Source organism: Heteronotia binoei, chromosome 9 (assembly GCF_032191835.1).
Source record: "Heteronotia binoei isolate CCM8104 ecotype False Entrance Well chromosome 9, APGP_CSIRO_Hbin_v1, whole genome shotgun sequence".
NCBI classification, from domain to species: Eukaryota; Metazoa; Chordata; class Lepidosauria; order Squamata; family Gekkonidae; genus Heteronotia; species Heteronotia binoei.
Genome location: NC_083231.1, coordinates 21561892 through 21583099, shown reverse-complemented (window position 1 = coordinate 21583099; position 21208 = coordinate 21561892). Strand labels below are relative to the sequence as shown.

Below are 21208 nucleotides of genomic sequence, written 5' to 3'. Positions count from 1 at the left end.
CCCAGAGATCAAAAAGCAGTAAAGGAAGTGCTACATAATGACCATATTGAATAATCTGAATTTCCCTGAAGAAAAGCTATTTTACCTGAATTGCATTTGATTTCAATAAATGTTTTCCAAACATGTTCTGAGGTCTCCTCATCTTTTGTTTGTTTGGTGCTGGCCTCCATTTTCCTGCTTCTTTTTTTAAGAATATAAAAACTGGAAGGATTTCAGCAAGAGCTCACAGATGACAATGGAGAGTCACAACGAACTGAACGAGTTTTCTTTCTTGATAGCATTACCAAAAAAGCTCATGGAAATCTTTCCTTGGATAGGATAGAGAATATCTTTATTATCAACCCTTCTGGATGTCTGGTGTATCTTTCCATATGTCTTGAACAAAGAATACTGGGAACTTAAACTTTCCATTACAAAACATGTATGGAGCTTTGTAAAGATATCCCTGCTGAATTTGGCATGTCAGGCCAACACACATATATACACACACGCACACAAAAGAAAGTCTAAGAAGGGTACCTTTTCAATTTTTGATATCTGACAAATTTTGAGCTGTACAGAAGTGCTTCAGTCAACATCCCCCCCCCACCCCCAAACACACGCTTGTAAATATGGTAGTGTCTCAAGACAATTAATTTCTAACAGTGATCTGGTTTGGTTCGTTTTGCTGAAATGGTTGCTCAACTATTAGCAGATGAAAGACGAAAGGAAACACAGAGGAGTGATGAGAAAATAATATACCTACCACACCTCCTCAGTGAGGTAGATTATTGCATTTTTATGGAATGCCACATCACAGAAGTACCATGTGTGTTCTATTCATACAGTTGCACGCAAAACACACTCATAAGTGTTTGCTCAATGAATCTACTATATCCAGGCAAAACATTTATGCAACACCACAAAACAAAAGAGAGGCAATCTTGGTCGGGATGTACAACATTATGCACAGACAACATTTCTGCTGATTAGCAACCACTCATCAGTCAAGAACTTTTCATTCGCTTTCAAACTTGAGGATTTTGGTTTTTCCCCCCCAGCATCCAAAAAAGTGTCTTGTGGAACATGCTTCTGTAACCAATCGAGTTGGAGAGGGTCCATTCATTGCATTGCTGAGCATTAAAAGGAGACACGCGTCCTTTACAGGGACACAGAGTCTCTGGCAAGGACTAGCAGGCTGGCAATTCCAATAACAGTGACTATTTGATCAATAAATGCTGGCTGATTAAATGGCGAAAACTGACCAGCTTGATTACAAGATCCCTTAAAGTCTTCCAGAAATTTAATTTACTTGCTGGCAGGAAGGGTTTGTTTAGCATCCCTCGGGGGAGGGGGAAGTGTTCACATTCTTTAGGTCTGATCCATGGCAAGGACAAAGGATTAAGCAAATGTTGCTTACTGACCATAGGGAAGATTTTGGTGCTATAAATCCAGAGAGATTCAGGCCCGCTGAATCTAAATTAAAACGCACAGGTTTAAAATAAAAAGGAAGTATGAAGGCAGCCGAAGGTGGAGAGATTCAGACTAGCATATGGCGTTTCCTATGAAGGGCAAGGTGGTCAGAGCGAGAGAAGCTACGGTCACAGTCCGGACACTGGAAAGGTTTGATGCCGGTATGTTTCCGGAAGTGCCGCGTTAGTTCATCAGAGCGAGCAAACTTCCATGTGCAACCTTCCCAAGTGCATTTGTAAGGCTTTTCACCTGAGAATGAAAAAAAGAGTTGTTTTTTTAAAAAAGCTGACAAATTGTTCCATGCGTTACCAATAAGAAGCAGAGTGCGATAAAGATGGAGCAGGATTTTGGGCAGCAATAAGACTGAAGAGTTAAAGAGTAGATCAAGCCATCCTTGGTTATTCTAGAACTTTCTTTAGGGGCTTCAGTACTTCCATGGTGCAGAGTGGTAAAAGCTGCAGTACTGCTGTCTGAGCTCTCTGCTCATGACCTGAGTTCAATCCTGGTGGAAGCTGGGTTCAGGTAGCTGGCTCAAGGTTGACTCAGCCTTCCATCCTTCTGAGGTTGGGAAAATGAGTACCCAGCTTGCTGAGGGGAAAGTGTAGATGACCGGGGAAGGCAATGGCAAACCACCCCGTAAAAAATCTGCCGTGAAAATGTGATGCGAAGTCACCCCAGAGTCGGAAATGACTGGTGCTTGCACAGGGGACTACCTTTACCTTTTTACTTCAGCAAGACCATTCCTAGCAATTATAATTGCATACAGTTCCCAAAACAACACCTCACAGTTCTGTAGGGCAATTTCAACATCAGCAGCTTGAACAGCAAATCAGAAGGGCTTCAGCTGCCCACTACTCAAAGAAAAAGAGATGGGATTGATACCCCACCCTTCACTACCCTAAGGAGTCTCAGAGCAGCTTACCATCTCCTTTCCCTTCCGCTCCCCACAACAGACACCCTGTGAGGTGGGTGGGGCTGACAGAGCTCTGACAGAAACTGCTCTTGAGAGGAACAGCTCTGCGAGAACTTTGTGACTGACTCAGCAGGTGCATGTGCAGGAGTGGGGAATCGAACCCGGTTCTCCCAGATAAGATTCCGTATACTTGACCACCAAACTGGCTCTACATCACTATGCCAAACAGAGCCCCTAACCCTCCATTCACAATTAGGAATGATTCATATGTATCTGTGATGGCCCATGCAGCATTTGTAGGCTACAGAGGCCTCAGCATCCAACACACCGAGCAGCCTACTCCTCTCCTTCATACAGCCCTACACATAAAGCATTGACACAGCAGCAATGCAATGCAGGCACTGTCTCAACACTTCAGCATGACTTTGTTCCAGTCCAATCTGATCCTAAAGAGAACTGATAGATTAATGCGTGGTCTGCGCAGAATACACACCCAGAGTATCGGACTGCTGCAAACAATTGTATGCATTATGTGGTGTAAAGGATTTTTAAAAACTTTTTGCTTTGCAACATGTTTTGCCCTTTTCCTGCTCTTCTGGAGTTTCAGAAGTTCCATGAGTCACCACTATCAAAAGGAAGCTGTAGAAGCCAAGGAGAATGACTGTCTCCAGTCTTTCAGGGAGATAGATCCAAGTGGGCAGCCGTGTTGGTCTGAAGTAGTACAACAAAGCAGGAGTCAAGCAGTACCTTTAACTTTGTTGGTCTTAAAAGGTGCTGTTTGACTCCTGCTTTAATCTTTCAGTTTGGACTTATATCTATTCATTTGGGGATAGGGTTTTTTGGCCCCTTGGGGTTTCCGTTATTTTATAAGGCCCTAGCACCGCCGGCCTCTTATCATTATTGCATTGTTTATTATGTGTTGTACACAATCCTTATAATATATTTTTGCAAACTGAAAGACGGTATATTACTCGGTGGCTTTGATCAGCCCTCAAGAATAAATGGCAGGAAACAAAAGTGGTAGGAAACAAAGGGGTTTAAATGGCTTCAAGTGAAAAGCCATGGGGAGCAGAAAGTAGGGATTTAAATGGCTCTGAGCCGTTTCACCCCCTGCTTTCTGCTTGTTTTGGCTTTTGGTGGCAAAACAAAAGGAAAGGGGTGAAACGGCTGGGAAGCATTTCACCTCCTACTTTCTACTGGCCAAAGCTTTTTGCAGACAGCAGAAATGGGGGTGAAATGGCTCAGAACCATTTAAATCCTCACTTTCTGCTCCTTGTGGCTTTTTGCAGGAACTTAAAGCAGTGGTTTAAATGGTTCCAAGACATTTACCCTAGACAGCTGAGTAGTGGGGAGCACCTGCCATTCAGCTGTTTTTTTGTGAAGAGTGGAAAGCAGGGGTGTAAATGGCTCAGAGCCATTTAACCTCCTGCTTTCTGTTCTTCACAAACTGCATCAAAATTTGTGGAAGTTCATGAACATGGCTTTGCAGACCACGAACCAGCCCAAATCCGTGATGAACTTTAGTTTGTGAATTGGTTTGCGCCATTCCTAATCAAGAGGTCAATGACAAACAGATACCGTGTTTCCCCGAAAATAAGACACTGTCTTATATTTGTTTTTTCTCAAGAAGACACACTAGGGCTTATTTTCAGGGGATGTCTTATTTTTTATTAAATATGATACAACAATCTACATTTATTCAAATACAGTTAAGTCATCTTCTGGAACATTGTCATAACTTTCCAGGTATTTCAGTCTTCCTTACCACTCCGCACCAAAATGCATGGCGTGGCTATGCAGAAACGCTGCCCAGCCACGCCCATCACTAGGTCTTATTATCGGGGTAGGGCTTATTTTTAACAAATGCATAGAAATCCTGCTAGGGCTTATTTTTTGGGTAGGTCTTATTTTCAGGGAAACAGGGTACTAAAAGCGCATTCTTAGGTGTACAACAGAAACATTCTAAGCACCATAAGGCCAAAAAGATCACAAAAAATCACAATGGGGTTCATGAGATGGATTTTTAAGGTGGCAAGTCAACCACTCAACACGCTAAGTGCACATGGTGACCAGTGGTGGAATTTTAGCGTCAGCTTCTCTGCATATTAGGCCACACACCCCTGATGTAGCCAATCCTCCAGGAGCTTACAAGGTTTTTTTTTTGTAAGCTCCTGGAGGATTGGCTACATCAGGGGTGTGTGGACTAATATGCAAAGGAGCTCCTGCTAGAATTCCACCTTTGATGGTGACCCTTCTGAATGAATTTGTTACATGAGAACAGAAAACTGCACTTGATGAGGCTATCAGGTAGACTAGATCGAAGTTCTCAGAAAGACTGTAAGCCAGCATTCAAACAAACTAACAGAGTTAGTTTGGGCTGTGCATTTATCAGAATCAAAGTTCCTGAGAGAAAGGAGTCATAAGGACTTACTACGTACCTGTATGTGTTCTCCTATGAGCTTTGAGATGGGAACTTTTAGTGTAAACTTTGTTGCAGCCTTCATAATCGCATCTGTGTATTCTACGCTTCCTTTGTGTATCTGGAGACTCCACAGGTAAAGGTCTCTTTCCATGCTGAACTATCACAGAAGGGTGATTCCTGCAAGAAGTTACAGTTACAGTTCAGAAATAAAATATTTTTAGCTTCCCTCATGGTGCACTGCAGAGCTTTTTATTCAATACCCTTCTGTCTTCTGGCAGCATGAACAACATTACATGCATGTGGAAAAATTCAGGCCAGCTTAGCAAATTTCATGGACTTTAGTGGTAATATTTTGGCTTCCTTCCCTGCTGGGGGTTTTATTCATTCTGCGGAATGAACAAAACCAAAAGACATTTTTCACAGCATGCTAGGATTTTTCATTTGTTTTTAAGATCAGGGTTCTGTTTCCCAGACAACCATGTTTAGTTTTTTCCAGATTCTCAGCGCTTCCAGCGAACTTTTCACCATTTTTATTTACATATTTCTATGCTGCTTAAAGGAGTAACATTTAAATGGAAGCAAATAAGACATTAATAAATCCATCACCATCACTTATTTTGCCTTGAAAAGCTGAACTCAAGGAGATGAATGGTTCATCCGCTCCTTTAGAAGCCAATTAAGAATTTCCTGTCTGGGGCTGGCACAAGGGTGCGGCCTCCTTTCACCACTGATGTCAATTCCTAAAAGTAGAGCTTAGACTGAATGTGAATGTGTCCCACCCACAGGATGTCTGAATTTGGCTCTCTGGCTTTCGTAAATAGAGTTTTCTCGCCCGTGCCCTGAAAGGTACTTGGCAGGTGAGAGGTACAATTTAAGGAATGGAAAGATTTACATGGATCAGTCTTAAAACACAAATTCGATAGAAACCGATAGCTCTTACAAGACAGGGTGTTTTAAGACTGGATTATATTATTAAAATTGATTTTGTTTTTTAAAAAATCTGCCTCCAGTACCAATGCTATTACAAGCTCACGAGGCAGTTAAACACATCACAAGATATATGAGATAAAAATATAAGCATACATTAAAAGCCAATCAATAATATTACAAAAAACAAGGAGTAAATAAGCCTTCACCCAGCACTGAAAGCTTAACAAGCTCAGTACCAGGAGAACAGATAAGGGAAAGGCATTCCATAACTGGAGTGCTGTGACCAAAAAGATCCTTTTCTCTTGCTTCCTTAGATGTTATTGAGTGTAGTCTGAGGTGACAGTTAAAGGAATAGTTAAAATGAATGACATTTTATGCTTCATCATTGAATATACATCATGTGCCAAAAAAAAGTGTACAAGCTCCATATCACACATAGGGTTTACTCATTCAAAATACATGGAAGCCATCTTCCACGGGAGTTCAGCTTTGTTTACCCAGCTGCTTGAGTATGAGCACACATACATTAATATGTATTGATAGAAACCAATTAAGAATTTCCTGAACAACGTTACTGATGTAACTAACACAAATTTGAGCAGACTTCGGAGGAGTCACAAAGAGTCGGACTCAACTACGCGACTGAACAACAAAAATATTAATAACACATTAACATGGCCCCAACCTGATGGAACTCTCTACCCTCCGGGACTTAATGCAGTTTTGCAGGGCATGCAAGGCAAAAATGGTCGTTTGGCGTTTGGTTGAGAACAGCAACAGTTGAGAACAGTATCTGGCTGGTACTCCTGTTTTTCCCATGCGGCAGCGGCATGTTTTGGCAGTTCTATCGCTATCTCACTGGTTATAGGTTATTATTGCTGTATTTATAGCATGCTTTTATCTGTCTGGGGCAGTGATGCTCTATATTCTTGGTGCTTGGGGGGGCACTGGGAGGGCTTCTAACCCCACTGGTGGACCTCCTGACGGCACGTGGGTTTTTTGGCCACTGTGTGACAGAATGTTGGACTGGATGGGCCACTGTCCTGATTCAACATGGCTTCTCTTATGTTCTTATGTCTTTTTAATATGATTTTATTATGTATATGTTTTATACTGCCCTGAGCCCTGTTCTACAGGAAAGGGTGGCTTAAAAATCAAACTTAATAAATAAGCAACATTCTGTAAAATCATTGTGTAGCCTTTAACCACTCTCATGCTCCCAAATGCTTATGCTATGATGCTGTCCTGTATTAAATTGTGCCTCCTGCAAAGAACACCAAAGAGAAGGTTTCAACCTATGCGGCACATTCGATTTTCAACTGTCTATTGATGTTTCTCTAAATGCATTTGTATGCTGGGGGTGTAGATGAATGGGAGCAAACAATTCCAGCTTTCATTCTTGGTGGCAATCACTAAACATACATATTAGTAGTAGTATAGTAACTATTTAAGGGAAAGGCAGTGATTGCAGCTCCTCAGTCTTTCTAATTAGGTAGCAACAAGTCATGCCTTTGTTTTCTGTATTCGTCCAAAGGCAAAGCCAAGTTCGAGAACAGTATTGTACTATTTCTGCAAGACAGAAGATTTTAAATGGGGCAGCCCTGTTCAAACAGCTGAATTGTGCAATCATTTAAGCAGGTATGGAAAGAAGGAAATCACAGGAGCTAAGCCAGTCAAATGGATCTCCACTTCCCCATTACTGCTGCAACATGTAGCACTAGTATCAAGGAGTGTTTTTTTGGTAAATATCACAATGCAGAAATAATGGGGAAATATGGCCCAAGCATTTAAAAAGTATGGGAGAATGTCTCTCATACTCAGGGCTTTTTTTGTAGCAGGAACTCCTTTGCATATTAGGCTGCACCCCACTGACGTAGCCAATCCCCCAAGAGCTTACAGGGCTCTTAGCACAGGGCCTACTGTAAAGTCTAGGAGGTCTGGCTACATCAGGGGTGTGTGGCCTAATATGCAAAGGAGATCCTGCTACAAAAAAAGCCCTGTTCATACTCAAAAATATTTGAAGGGGGCCTCGACTCAAAGCCCCTCTCCTTAAAACATTTAAGTGGGTTCAACACTTTTTGCTATTCTTAACTGGTATATCCCTTCCTTCAGATACACTCAATCGGTAGCCCTCCTAGTTTGGGTGCAGTTCACAACAAGGAAACAAGTTTCATGATTTCATCCAAGAGAAGTATTTTAAGAACTCTTGTTACTTACTCCTGAAGCATAGCCTGAGGGGGTGACAATGAGGTCATCAACGGAGGGGACATTTGTTCAGAATAATAGTCATTCCCAAGGGATTCCATGCCTGGTTCTACTTTTATTAGTTTCTTTAATGCTGGCTTCTCATAAGATTCAATAACAGGCACTACAGGGGGAAATCAATGAATAAAAAGCAAACAAGTTTTTACATCTACAGAATTTCAAATGTGAAAACAAGATATTTTCCCTGTTTATAGAAATCTATAACATCTATGTTGCACTAAAGATAAACAAATAAAAACAACCAGTCTCTTTGGTCACCTGGGGCAAGGAAGAATCTTGTTAGATGCTTTAGCCTGAAGTATGGGGATGAGGAAGAATAACCTCTCTTCCAGTTGGAAAAGAGGTTATTCTCCCTCATCCCTATACTTCAGGCTAGCAGTGTGACAGAAACCACTGAATATCTTTATGGACTAATAATTTTTGTGCATTTTTTATATTTTTGTCTTTCTCTTCTTTTCAAGGAGCCTAATGCAATGTACACAGCCCCACCCAACCCCTGCCAATACTACTTATCTTCACAGCTCCATGATGTAGGTTAGACAGAGGTAAGTGTCCCTCAAAAGTCACATAGTAAGCGTCACAGCAGAGCAGAAATTTGAACCAGGGTTGTGATGTAGAGTGTTAAAGCTGCAGTACTGCAGTCCTAAGCTCTACTCACGACCTGAGTTCGATCCCTGGCAGAAGCTGGGTTTTCAGGTAGCCGGCTCAAGGTTGACTCAGCCTTCCATCCTTCCGAGGTCGGTAAAATGAGTACCCAGCTTGCTGGGGGGGGGGGGGGGGAGAAGTGTAGATGACTGGGAAAGGCAATGGCAAACCACCCTGTAAAAAGTCTGCTGTGAAAACGTGAAAGCGTCACCCCAGAGTCGGAAACGACTGGTGCTTGCACAGGGGACCTTTCCTTTCCTGTTCCAGTTTAAGTCCAATGCTATCAGTACAATTTTCAGCAGTTACTCCAGTAACTGATGGGCTTTTAATGTATGAAATCAATGGGCTTTAACTAGAGCAACTTTTTTTTAGGATTGCCCTGAAAGTTCTCCAGTTTCAACCCACTGGATTAGATTGGAGTAACTCTGCAGGGGACTGCCACTGTAAACCCACTAAAAGAAGCAACACAGAACATTTGTCTCAATAAGTTTATGATAATTTTAACTGAAACACAATTGCATTGCTTTATCTCAGTCTACATCAGGGGTTGCCAAAGTATGGTTCGGGAGCCTGTGGCTCTTTCACACATATTCTGTGGCTCTCAAAGCCCCCAACACCCCAATGGCTGGCTTGGAGAAGGCATCTGCCTCTTTAAATCACTTCTCCAAGCCAGGGCAGCCAGCAGCTTGGAGAATGCATTTAAAGTTAAAGTTGCTTTCATTCCACCTCTCTCTCCCCCCTCTTCCTTCCCTCAAACATCTGACTTTCGTGCCTTGCAGCTCTCAAACATCTGACATTTATTCTATGTGTCTCTTAACCAAGTTTGGCCACCTCTGGTCTACATAATCTGAAGAAATGCCTCAACCCATAGAAATCTGTCAGGAGTTGCAAATGTTAAATCACAAGAGATGGGAAAATCCACAAGACACATACTGACCTGGCACACTACTTGGATTTTCCAGCTCGTCTGAAAAAACTGTGGATACCATAATCGACTGCTGGAGCTGAGAAGGATACATGAAAGGCTGAAGTACAGGCTGCACTACGACTGGCTGTATAACTGGAAGTATCCCAGAGCGCTGAAGTCCATGGCGTGAAAGAGCTGCCATTACTGGTGGGATAGTTAATGGTACAGTGAAAGGCTGTATCCCGGGAGGTGTCAATTTTTTCATAGGTGGGCTGGGTGAGGGCAGATTTAATCCAGGTGAGGCTCTCTTATGTACAGGCTGGTATTTCAGCGAGGAAGGAGAACTTCCAGTCGAAGGTGGTGAGCTCCGCTTGTTTATTGTGAGATCAACAGGTTCTACTTGGACTCCATTGCACAGGCCATCTGGAATTGGGTAGAATTTATTGGGCATCATATTTGGGGTAGAATAGATGACACCATATTTGTTGGACTTCATGTGGTCCCAAGTATTGTTGAATGACTGTGAAAGAGGAGAGAACAGGGGAGAAAGTAATGATGAAATGAAAACCCAGGTCATGAAAAAGGCACAAACTCATATACTGAATGCAGTTACATTTATTTACCTACTGATTCTGGTAGGATCACCTCTATGAAGTTTTTACAGACTGATGCAAAGAGCAGGTTACACTTTTAAACAAAGAGCAGGTTACACCTAAGGAATTTTGATTTTGTGGTATCATGCTGCCCTACACCAGGGGTGGCCAAACTTGCTTAGCGTAAAAGCCACACAGAATAAACATCAGATATTGGAGGAAGGGAAGGGAAAGGAGGAAAATAGATTGGGGGAGAGAGGTGGAAAGAAAGCAATTTTAACTTAGAATCATAGAGTTGGAAGGGACCTCCGGGGTCATCTAGTCCAACCCCCTGCACAATGCAGGAAACTCACGAACACATTCCCCTAAATTCACAGGATCTTCATTGCTGTCAGATGGTCATCTATCCTCTGTTTAAAAACCTCTAAGGAAGGAAAGCCCACCAGCTCCCGAGGAAGCTTGTTCCACTGAGGAATCGCTCTAACGATCAGGAAGTTCTTCCTTATGTTGAGCCGGAAACTCTTTTGATTTAATTTCAACCCATTGGTTCTGGCCCTACCTTCTGGGGCCACAGAAAACAATTCCACACCATCCTCTATATGACAGCCCTACAAGTACTTGAAGATGGTGATCATATCACCTTTCAGCCGCCTCCTCTCCAAACTAAACATCTGCAGCTCCTTCAACCTCTCCTCATAGGACTTGGTCTCCAGACCCCTCACCATCTTTGTTGCCCTCCTCCAGACCCGTTCCAGCTTGTCTATATCCTTCTTAAAATGTGGTGCCCAAAACTGAACACAATACTCCAGGTGAGGTCTTACCAGAGCAGAGTAAAGCGATACCATCACATCACGTGATCTGGACACTATCCTTCTGCTGATACAGCCCAAAATTGCATTTGCCTTTTTAGCCACTGTTGACTTATGTTCAGCGTATGATCCACTAGGACCTGTAGATCCTTTTTGCACATACTACTGCTAAGACAAGTCTTCCCCATCCTATAAACATGCATTGGATTTTTCCTACCTAAATGCAGAACTTTATATTTATCCCTGTTAACAATCATTTTATTGATTTTAGCCCAGTTTTCCAGCCTGTCAAGGTCATCCTGTTTCTGTCTTCTTCTGTGTTTGCAACCCCTTCCAATTTAGTATCATCTGCAAATTTAATAAGCATTCCCTCTATTCCTTCATCCAAATCATTGATAAAGATGTTGAACTTTAAATGCATTCTCCAAGCTGCCGGCTGGCTTGGTTTGGAGAAGCGATTTAAAGAGAGAAATGTCTCTCCAAGTCGGCCAACAGGGTGGTGGGAGCTTTGAGAACCATGAAATATATGTGAAAGAGCCACATGTGGCTTCCGAGCCACAGTTTGGCCACCCTTACAGGTTCCTTTTGCATGGCCAGCCCCGGTCCCTTGTGTTCACAGTTTATGCCAGATTTCAAGATTTGATCTTATTGTAGGATAGAATGTTCTGTTACAAAAGGCAGACATGATGGTGAGCACTGCAATCATCTGGTCTAATGCTACTGTGAAGTAGCTGGTTCTGAAGACATGAGGCAGGTGGCACAACACCTGCTCTAGAACAGTTTGTCCCTGAAGAAAACTCACAAACCTTTCCCCGAAGTTTCTGGCTGCCAGGCAAGCTGCATGGAACAGTAATGTGAGGCAACACCCTGAAGAAGTATTTGCCATATAGCACGGGTGGCCAAACTGTGGCTCGGGAGCCACGCCACATGTGCCTCTTTCACACACACTGTATGGCTCTCAAAGCCCCCACTGTCTCATTAGCTGGCTTGGAGAAGGCATTTAAAGTTAATGTTGCTTTCTTCCCACCTTTCCCTTCTCCCTCCCTCCCTGCTCTAAAACATCTGACTTTCATGTCTTGCAACTCTCAAAAAACATCTGATATTTATTCCACGTGGCTCTCACGTAAGCAAGTTTGGCCACATCTGGTCTACATGTGCTGAAGAAACACCTCAATCCATAGAGATCTGTCAGGAGTTGTACATGTCAAATCCTTCCTTCCTTCCAAATCTGATGTTTATGTCTTGTGGCTCTCAAACATCTGATGTTTATTCTATGTGGCTCTTACATTAAGCAAATTTGACTACCCCTACCATATACTATGACCCTGGACTGTACAGTTGCCTGCTCAGGCAAAATAGCTTCTCTCACATCATACATACTTGCTACTGCTTTAACTTTTACTAATGACGTACACAAGAATCCACCTTGTACTGAATCAGACCCTTGGTCCGTCAAGGTCAGTACTCTCTACACATACTGGCAGTGGCTCTTCAGGATCTCAGGCAGAGGGGTCTTTCTCATCACCTACTGCGTGGTCCTTTTAACTGGAGATGCCAGTTGAACCTGAGACCTTCCACATGCCAAACAGAGACTCTTACCGTTGAGCCACAGTTCTTCCCTTTAATATAGCAGTTATCTATTACATTATACTACGATATGTAGAAGTGATACTTAAATGAACTTTATTCAAGTAAACACTGCCAAATGTTTGTTCAAGAAGTTCAAAGAAGTTCAGTGCTACCCCCTCCATAACATATGCCATTTGTAATCTTGTTCCTGTCAAGGCCCAAAGAATTATGAGGTAAGGAACTGATAATTATTTCAGTTCTGAATGATCAAGGCTTCTGCATATGAAGAGAGGTTAATCATTGACAGCAAAAAGCATCCACCAGCTCTCAAGGCTGGCACAAGTCATTCCAAGAGATCCATCTTACCATCTTCTGGGACACCACAAGGGTTGCTGGGATGTATCTCTTGGACTGTGCTCTGGTTATCTGTTGCCCTAAGTAACTGCATGTGCAGCAAAGGTCAGCCGTGGTAAATAAGGCATGGATGTACAACCTATACATTCAATTGCAGCATTTAGGAATGAGTGATATCTTGTATCAGTACCTTGCCATGACCTGGCCTGGACTATCCCAATCTTATCCAATCACAGAAGCAATGCAAGGTTGGCCCTGGTTATTACTTGGATGGGAGACCACCCAGAACTCTGGGTTTGCTACAGGAGGGAAGCAATGGCAAACCACCCCTGTTTGTCTTTTGCCTTGAAAACCGTATGGGGTTGCCATAACTTGGCAGTGACTTGAGAATATTTTCCAACTACCACCATTGGCACTTTACAGAACTTTATTGGCACTTTATTGTATTTAACAGAAGTCAAGTAGCACCTTTAAGACCAACAAACTTTTATTCAGAATGTAAGCTTTCGTGTATATGCACACTTCTTCAGAGGAGGAATGAAGTACAGTAAGCAGAGCTACATATAGCTGGTGGGGGTTAGAATGCAAAGTGGTACAAAGTTAAAATCCAATAGCAGAATAGTAAAATAAGAGCCCCGTGGCGCAGAGTGGTAAAGCGGCAGTACTGCAATCCTAAACTCTGCTCACCACCTGAGTTTGATCCTGGCGGAAGCTGGGTTCAGGAAGCTGGCTTGAGGTTGACTCAGCCTTCCATCCTTCCGAGGTCGGTAAAATGAGTACCCAGTTTGCTGGGGGGAAAGTGTAGATGACTGGGGAAGGCAATGGCAAACTACCCCATAAAAAAGTCTGCATTAAAAACATTGTGAAAGCAACGTCACCCCAGAGAAACGACTGGTGTTTGCATCTTTCCCTTTCTTTAGTTGTGAGTACCTTTACCTTTAAAAAAAAATTAACAAATCCAGAAAACCTTTGATCTGGGTTGCATTAGCGTGGAAAACCAATAAAACAGTAACATGTCAGAATGCGAGAATGTCTGTTAATTATTCTATTGCTAATAAGCCTGGGTCAGAATGAGGGCATTTCTTTCCCAGAAGTTTTTCCTGTCCAACTAATTTACCTTTTAACATGTAACATAAATATATACATCATCCTAGTTTGCCATTAGAAAAAAAATACATGAAAATATAGTGGAAGATGGGTTTAGTATATGTAATGAGATAAACAGCCAATATCTCTTGTTTGAGTATGTCAATAAAAAAACATTATTCTGATACACTATCCTAAAAGAGAAATACACTGGAATACTGTGGGTATATAGCCATACTTGGAAAACAGCCAATGTGATGTAACTTGCTATCAAAAAATGTGATGATGAAAAAGTTATCATTAAGAGCTCATAGATGGTGAATTAGTGGTATCTTTTCCTTCCCATGTGGCTAATGGATGTCACCCATTAAGTATAGCACTGTCCATGTGAAAACACCTTTACTGTTCAAATATTGCAGCCAGAAGAATCAATGTCTCTTCTCTCAACTTCACCATCCTCCTGTAATTTATCAACTCCATCCAGGGAAGATTTATGCAGACTCTCTACAAACAATAAAAAGCCCTGGGGTTTTTTGAGTTTTTTTTTAAAAAATAGAACACTTCATACTGCAGAGGCATACTGCTGTATTTTATTAAAGTAGCAAACCCTTAGTTGCTAACATCTCTGTCATAGGAAAATGGGCTACTTTAACCTAAAAGCACTACATTTACTGTTTCACGTTGAACGCAATGAATAGGATCAGACAACACTATAACTACATCTGCTATATAGTAGTTATCACTCATATGGGTAGTAACACTGTTCCACAACTGAATGGCCCAATGGAAAGATGACAAAATTCCCTGGGTGTAATCTCCTATTGTGAAAGTGTGATAATTCCTTTAAAACCACACCCCATAACACAGCAACCTGGTTCCCCCCCCCCCACTTTTATTGATAGGTGTGGGTCATACCCATATCCAGAGTTTATTTTGAGCAGGAATGCAGTTTCAGCTAGCTTGGTGTCAGGGGTGTGGCCTAATCTGCAAATAAATTCCTGTGCCAAAACGGTGACATGGGGGTGTCCTAATATGCAAATGAGTCCTCACTGGGCTTTTTCTACACAAAAAGCTCTGCCCATATCTTATCACTCCAATGAGCAAAGTTTATTTATTTAACTATTTATATCCCTCCTGGCTTAAAACTAAAGCCTTCTTCTAATCTTAAAAAAGTCTTCCCTCAATTTAAGTGGCTCCTTTGTTGGAGAATGAGTCACTTAAGCTGGAGAACAGTTCCTTAGGCTAGAGGTCTTTTCTAATTTCTGATTTGTACTGTAACATTTATGAAGCCCCCAACTCTTCCTCCTTGTTCCTTTAAAGTAACACAACAATGCAAATTCATGTACACTACAGGGGGGGGGGGGCAGGTTGTCTGTTTTCCTTCCACAATATAAATCCTTCTAAGAGTTTTGGTCCTTCAAAGTTACAAAAGTGTTGTAAATAGGTCTCTGCACTTTTATAAATGTGAAAAAACCTGAAAGAAAGCTCCTTGCAAATCAGACAGGATGTGCTTCCAAGCAAGTTGTGTTTAATATCAGATAATCAGGGAAAGCAGTTTATCAAGGTGATGCAAGAAACAAAGGTAGCAGCACAGAGAGCTGTCTGCCAAAACCTCCCATAATCTTTTAATCCCTGCTGAATAACTGTTAAAGAAAAGCTGCAAGCAAATTCTTGACAGGGCTTCAAATGTAATAACCTGCACTAGTCACGGGCAAACCTTTCATTTTTCTAAACTAGGAGTGTATAATACAGATAGCTGCACTGCATGCACTGATGTTCACGTCCCTCAAAGTGCCTCACAGACCATCTTCTCCTTTATTAGGCAATTCCTGCCATGCTCAAAGTTGCAGCACTGTGAAAATTAGACTGTTGACAATCTTCCCTGTGACAAATCTGGAGAAAAAAAAAGCAACTTGTTCTTTTAACAGAGGCTTGATGTGTGGAAATGGACAGCTGAAGCTTTTCATGGCATGGAAGTAAATAACATCCCACTGAGCCTCTGTTAAAGGGAGAAGGCATTTTCCCTCCAGGTTGTTGGCAAATTTAAGCATAGGGTTTTTCAAAGTGGTAGGTCTGAGTTCTAGTTCCCTCACAAGATTTCTTGAACTCTCTCTGCTTTAATATTTCTAAAGCAGAACAAGGCCACTTTTGTTCCACCAGGTATCTGAGGCTCAAGAAAGAAAGTAGTGACTATATCGTACTTTAAAAGGATTTTTATTTTTATTTTGTTTTTTTTACAACTTCTATTCTGCAATTTTTATCTGTGTGTTTTTAAAGTTTTTATTTATTGTTAGCCTTTGGCAGCTAAGATGTAGGTTAAACTGAAGCAAGTGTAGATGAAACTGAAGATTAAACAGACACACGATCCTACACAAACTTACTCATTTGCATGAATATTCTTACTAACACATACTCTGGCCAAAACCCTCACAAAGATAACTCCTATACTGTCTGAATCCTCACTCACACAGATACCACGCTCTTTTCTCTGTTCCCTTCCTCTGATTCAAAATACAGCCACACACAAATTGTCTACACTGCCAATGATTTAGTAGTCAAAGACTCATGGGTCACAATCAGTTTGGGTCAAGAAACAGATTAATATATTCCAAATGTTTCTTCAATAAAGTTTTTAAAAAACTGTCTACTGTTTTCTGGAGACCTAACAAATGTTATGAAGAATAATATCCTCGACAACTTTGTTTCTAGGCCTTTGAAAGCAATCCTTACATATTCTGCAACCACTGTTGGTAGGAAAATCAACTCCTCAAACACAGAGATGATCTAATTTTATAACCTCATTACCAAAAAGCTTTTGAATACAGTCGTCTAATCTCTCCCCCCCAAACTACACAGAGGCAAACAAAGCAAACAGGTTTGCAGAGCCAGATTCATCCCAGGACCTTCCTAGATTTCGGCTTATTTCCTTAAAAAGTGCTAAGGAACTTCTTCCTTCCAGTAATTTGCATGTAAGCTTTGCTGTAAGTTCTCAAAAACTGATGTGTGACAAAAACATGGGAAGCAGAGATGAGGCAAACAGCATCAAACACAGAAAAAGGTTTTATAATTTACTGGCTTAGCAGGTATAGTGCCAAGCAGGGCTTTTTTTGAAGCAGGAACTCCACTGCATATTAGGCCACATACCCCTGATGTAGCCAGTCCTCCAAGAGTTTACAGTAGCCCTGTAAGCTCTTGGAGAATTGGCTATATCAGGGGGTGCGTGGCCTAATATGCAAAGGAGTTCCTGCTACAAAAAAAGCCCTGGCACTAAGTCACTTTTTTGCCCACAAAGGCCCTGTGTCCTGAAAAGCTGCACAGCTTTCTCCATCACTTCATCTTCATGCTGGGAAATGGTGACCCTTTAAACTCCTGTCTGCAAAAGCAGCTAAAGAGTCTTAGTCAGGGAGAAAAAAAGCTTACTATGCTAATTGCCTAACTAATGGTTCTGGGTCTGAAGAATAGTAACTGCTTTTCAAGATGTAAAACAGTTCTTGCTTCTTACGAAATTCAGAAAAACGGCATCATTGAGCATTACCAGCAATGTGGGCTTTCCAGTAAAAAAAAAAAAATGAACTAGAATAATTTCTGATGTCCTAAATACAACACGATCTGTTATTCTGCCTTAGTGATTTCTTAAAAGCGCCTCATGCTAATTTATGTTCCAAAGGCAAAAAAAACCCAAAACAAAAACCAAAAAGACTTAAAACAGAAATACATTATTGGGAGGGGGCGGAAATATCAAGTATGGTTTGAGCGTTATACTCAAATGAATTCGGACTGTTGTATGGAAATTATTTTTGCTGACATAATACTTATACAAATTATGAACAGAATATGGCATGTACTTCCCCCTCTTTTTTGCTGTCAAGTCACAGCTGACCTATGGCAACCCTGTGGGGTTTTCGAGGCAAGAGATGCTTAGAGGTGGTTTGCCATCGCCTGCCTCTGTGCCGCAACCCTAGACTTCCTTGGTGTCCTCCATCCAAGTGATAACCGGGGCTGACCCTGGTTAGCTTTCAAGATCTGATGAGACAGGGCTAGCCTGAGCTATGCAGGTCAGGTTTTGTACTTCCCTTATATTGCATAAATTTAAGAAAAACACCAAAGGCACAGGAAATTGCTGACACTAATTTTATCACACCCCAAAGAGCTTTCAAGATCTGATGAGAAAGGGCTAGCTGGAGATATCCAGGTCAGGTCTTGCACTTCCCTTGCATTTCTAAAATAAAAAAAAATCTGTTTTGAAATGTTCATTGTTTCATAAAATTAATAACAGCGAATGGATATCACTGCCAACAATACAAAGTAGAAGAATTTTTAAGGGACCAAATCTAGATGATTCTATAACTGAGCTCAGAATATGTGAAAAAGTTTGCCTTGAAATTTGTGTTAGTCCTAAAACGGCTAGAGGTACTTTAAAAAGTACTGGGATGTTTACTTTGTTCATCCCTCATATATACCCTTGTTCTTTATACTGTCAATCGACAGGAACTGCTGGTGGTTTTCATGCCCAGGATCTATATTTCTCATGCCTATCTCTACCATCTTTGATCCTCATCTGACTATTGATATTACAAAAACAATTATTGAGTTATCTGCTTTCCAGCAGTGTTAATTCAGTGCACAACCATCCAGTATTTCCCCTCTTGCCATCCAATTTGATCTACATGTTACAGCAACATAACCGTAAAATAGACAGAGGTGTAGTTAGCTGCCCTGAGCCCTGCTTGCAGGGAAGGGCGGCCTATACATTGAATATAATAAATAAATTAATTAATAATAAAAAAAATGCATAAACTTGAGAAAAAAAACAACAAAGGGAATTGCTGACACTAATTTTATCACACCCCAAAGAACTGTGCATGATATGCCATAGATGTGCTTGTCCACTCTATTTTAACAGAGTTTAACTCTCTTCCATGGAGATCTGTGGGGGATCTCTGTGTGTCATTATCACTCTCTGTGGCATTACTTGGCTTTACTTGGTAGTCCCATATCAGATTGGAAAAATAATATCCTTTGTACTATGCGGGAGGAGGGGTGACATTTGGACTGTAGTATGCATTGATGGTTTTATTTCTCCCACTCCCAATATCCTATTTACAAATAACATGCATGTACTCATTCACACAATACCCAGGGATCATCACCTGAAATATTTATTTTCAGTTTTGAAACTTATCAAGTTAGCTTTGTATTATGTTGGCAATGATATCATTCACTACTTTTATGAAACAATGAACGTTTCAAAACGGAAGATTTACTTTAGAAAAATAAAGCACTGAAAACATTTTCTGCCTCATGTCCCTGCTGTGCATTGGACTACAACATAATCCATGTCAACTTTTATAAAGACTGACCACTGGAACAGGCTCCATGGCTTCTTGCTTGATTGGGATGGGGTCAAACATTAACATCTTCTTAATCAACTAGCTCTACTTGTGCTGCTGTTGTCCAAGACCCTAAAAAATAAGAAAAAGCAAGAGAATTTTTATTACGTTTATGAAAAAGCAGTAACAACATAGCACATCAAATCTCTTACAAATATTCTAATAATTCAAAGAACAAGCTTTATAAAGGTGCGTCAGTATTCTCTCTATATAAGGGGCAGAGGGCAGAAAGGCCTCAAACTGAGATAATGGCATACTGATGGCATTAGAGTTTGTGAAATTTCACCCAGGAATTTCCTTGCTTACAGCTTAAACTAAGCTACACTTGTTCTCAAAAGTGTGCCACAACACTGCATTCATTTGAACTCTGCAAGTTCAAACATGATACTCATTCTCTGTTCTCAAACACTCTTGGGTAACTATCTTTGTGAATCGTGGTATCACAAAGTATCAGGCAACTTAGGGCAATAACACAATAGCTTGTAATTCAAGATGTAATCACAACAAAAAATAAAATTGTAACCCGCTTTAAAACAGAGAATCTTACAAAAACATACAATTTAGAACAAAGTTTGAGTCCAGTGGCACCTTTAAGGCCAACATACCTTTTATTTAAGGTATGAACTTTCATGCTTGTATCTGTTAAAATATCTTTGTTATGTTGTATGCTGATTTGCTGCTCATCCTCTAGTTATATGTATCAACTGGTAACTTCCATTTCAATTTATCTAAAGTGTGCAAAATGCAGCAGGGCTCTTTTTGTAGCTGGACATCCTTTGCATATTAGGCCACACACCCCTGATGTAGCCAAGAGTTTGCAGGGCTCTTAGTACAGGGCCTACTGTAAGCTCCAGGAGGATTGGCTACATCAGGGGTGTGTGGCCTAATATGCAAAGGAGTTCCTGCTACAAAAAGAGCCTTGTAAATGCCCATGAAAGCTCATATCGTATCAAACTTCGTTGGTCTTAAAGTTGCCACTGGACTCAAATTTTGTTCGACTGTTTCAGACCAACACAGCTACCCACCTGAATCTGTTTTAAACTTATTTATCTAAGAAGACTCCTCCACCAATATGTTAAATCTCTCCAATTTTTTTAAGCTGACCCTCTTCAGATGTTACTATTTGCATTTAAAGGCATATGCTAAAGACATTTGTCTCTCTTCTCTAACAAGTATAATTGTGCAGATACCACCCAAGTGTCAGTTTAGTGTCCAGAAGTGTTGAGGAACACATCTTGGATATGGGTAAAGTTTTCTGTTGGCAATGCATTAGTAGTAGTAATAATAGTAATACATCACTATCATGAAAGCCTCTGCATCCTTTATTTATGTCTGACATGCTTCTCAGATAGAGCCCCTAACCTGGAACACGATATAAGAGGCATCTAAAATTATCTGTGTAATAGAAGTTTTATTAGAAGTCTGTATTCTATGATACACTTGAGCAAGGAACTCACTTGGAGAACTCTGCGACTCAATTCCAAAAAAGTAAAATGAGCATGAATACAGACAAGATGAAATTATCACAATGCATTTTGGACACAAATATAGAGATTGTTCAAAAGAATAGCTGCCTGTTATAAAAGACAGGCTAAATAATGTGCCACTGGTCTTTTGTTTCATTAAAAAAAATCCTAACATGCCAATTAAATCATATACTTGATAGTTTAACCTGACTCCCTTGGCACAACCTCACTACTTCAATAGACATCTTAGGCCTAATTATATTTATTTTTACAGTGCAGTGCATGAAAAAAGAAAGGATTCCCTATACAGTTCATGCTCTATTAAGGGCTGCTATGATACATAAACCTTAAAGAACCAGGACATTGTTCATGTTAAGTGACAAATCTTACAAATCTGTAGTTTACAC

The 21208-nt window shown here is 40.9% G+C and overlaps 1 protein-coding gene across 1 annotated transcript; it reads right to left on the bottom strand.

The window, feature by feature from the left end:
• Positions 1 to 309: 309 nt before the first annotated feature.
• Positions 310 to 19409, bottom strand: KLF3 (KLF transcription factor 3). Its single transcript, XM_060246256.1, has 5 exons — positions 19306 to 19409; positions 9565 to 10054; positions 7935 to 8085; positions 4804 to 4964; positions 310 to 1701 (listed from the first exon to the last, which is right to left on the bottom strand). Exons 1-5 carry the CDS (start codon positions 19360 to 19362, stop codon positions 1520 to 1522), a joined length of 1041 nt encoding a protein of 346 aa, XP_060102239.1. The 5' UTR covers positions 19363 to 19409; the 3' UTR covers positions 310 to 1519.
• Between the last annotated feature and the right edge of the window lie 1799 nt (positions 19410 to 21208).

Bases quoted from the DNA above. Each gene is read 5' to 3' on its own strand.
- KLF3 (XM_060246256.1), bottom strand. From the start codon at position 19,362: ATGTTAATGTTTGACCCCATCCCAATCAAGCAAGAAGCCATGGAGCCT. The intron at 10,055-19,305 runs GTCAGTCTTTAT...CCTCTTTCACAG, and splicing joins CCATGGAGCCTGTTCCAGTG to TCATTCAACAATACTTGGGA. The intron at 1,702-4,803 runs GTACGTAGTAAG...TTTCATTCTCAG, and splicing joins TCATAGGAGAACACATACAG to GTGAAAAGCCTTACAAATGC.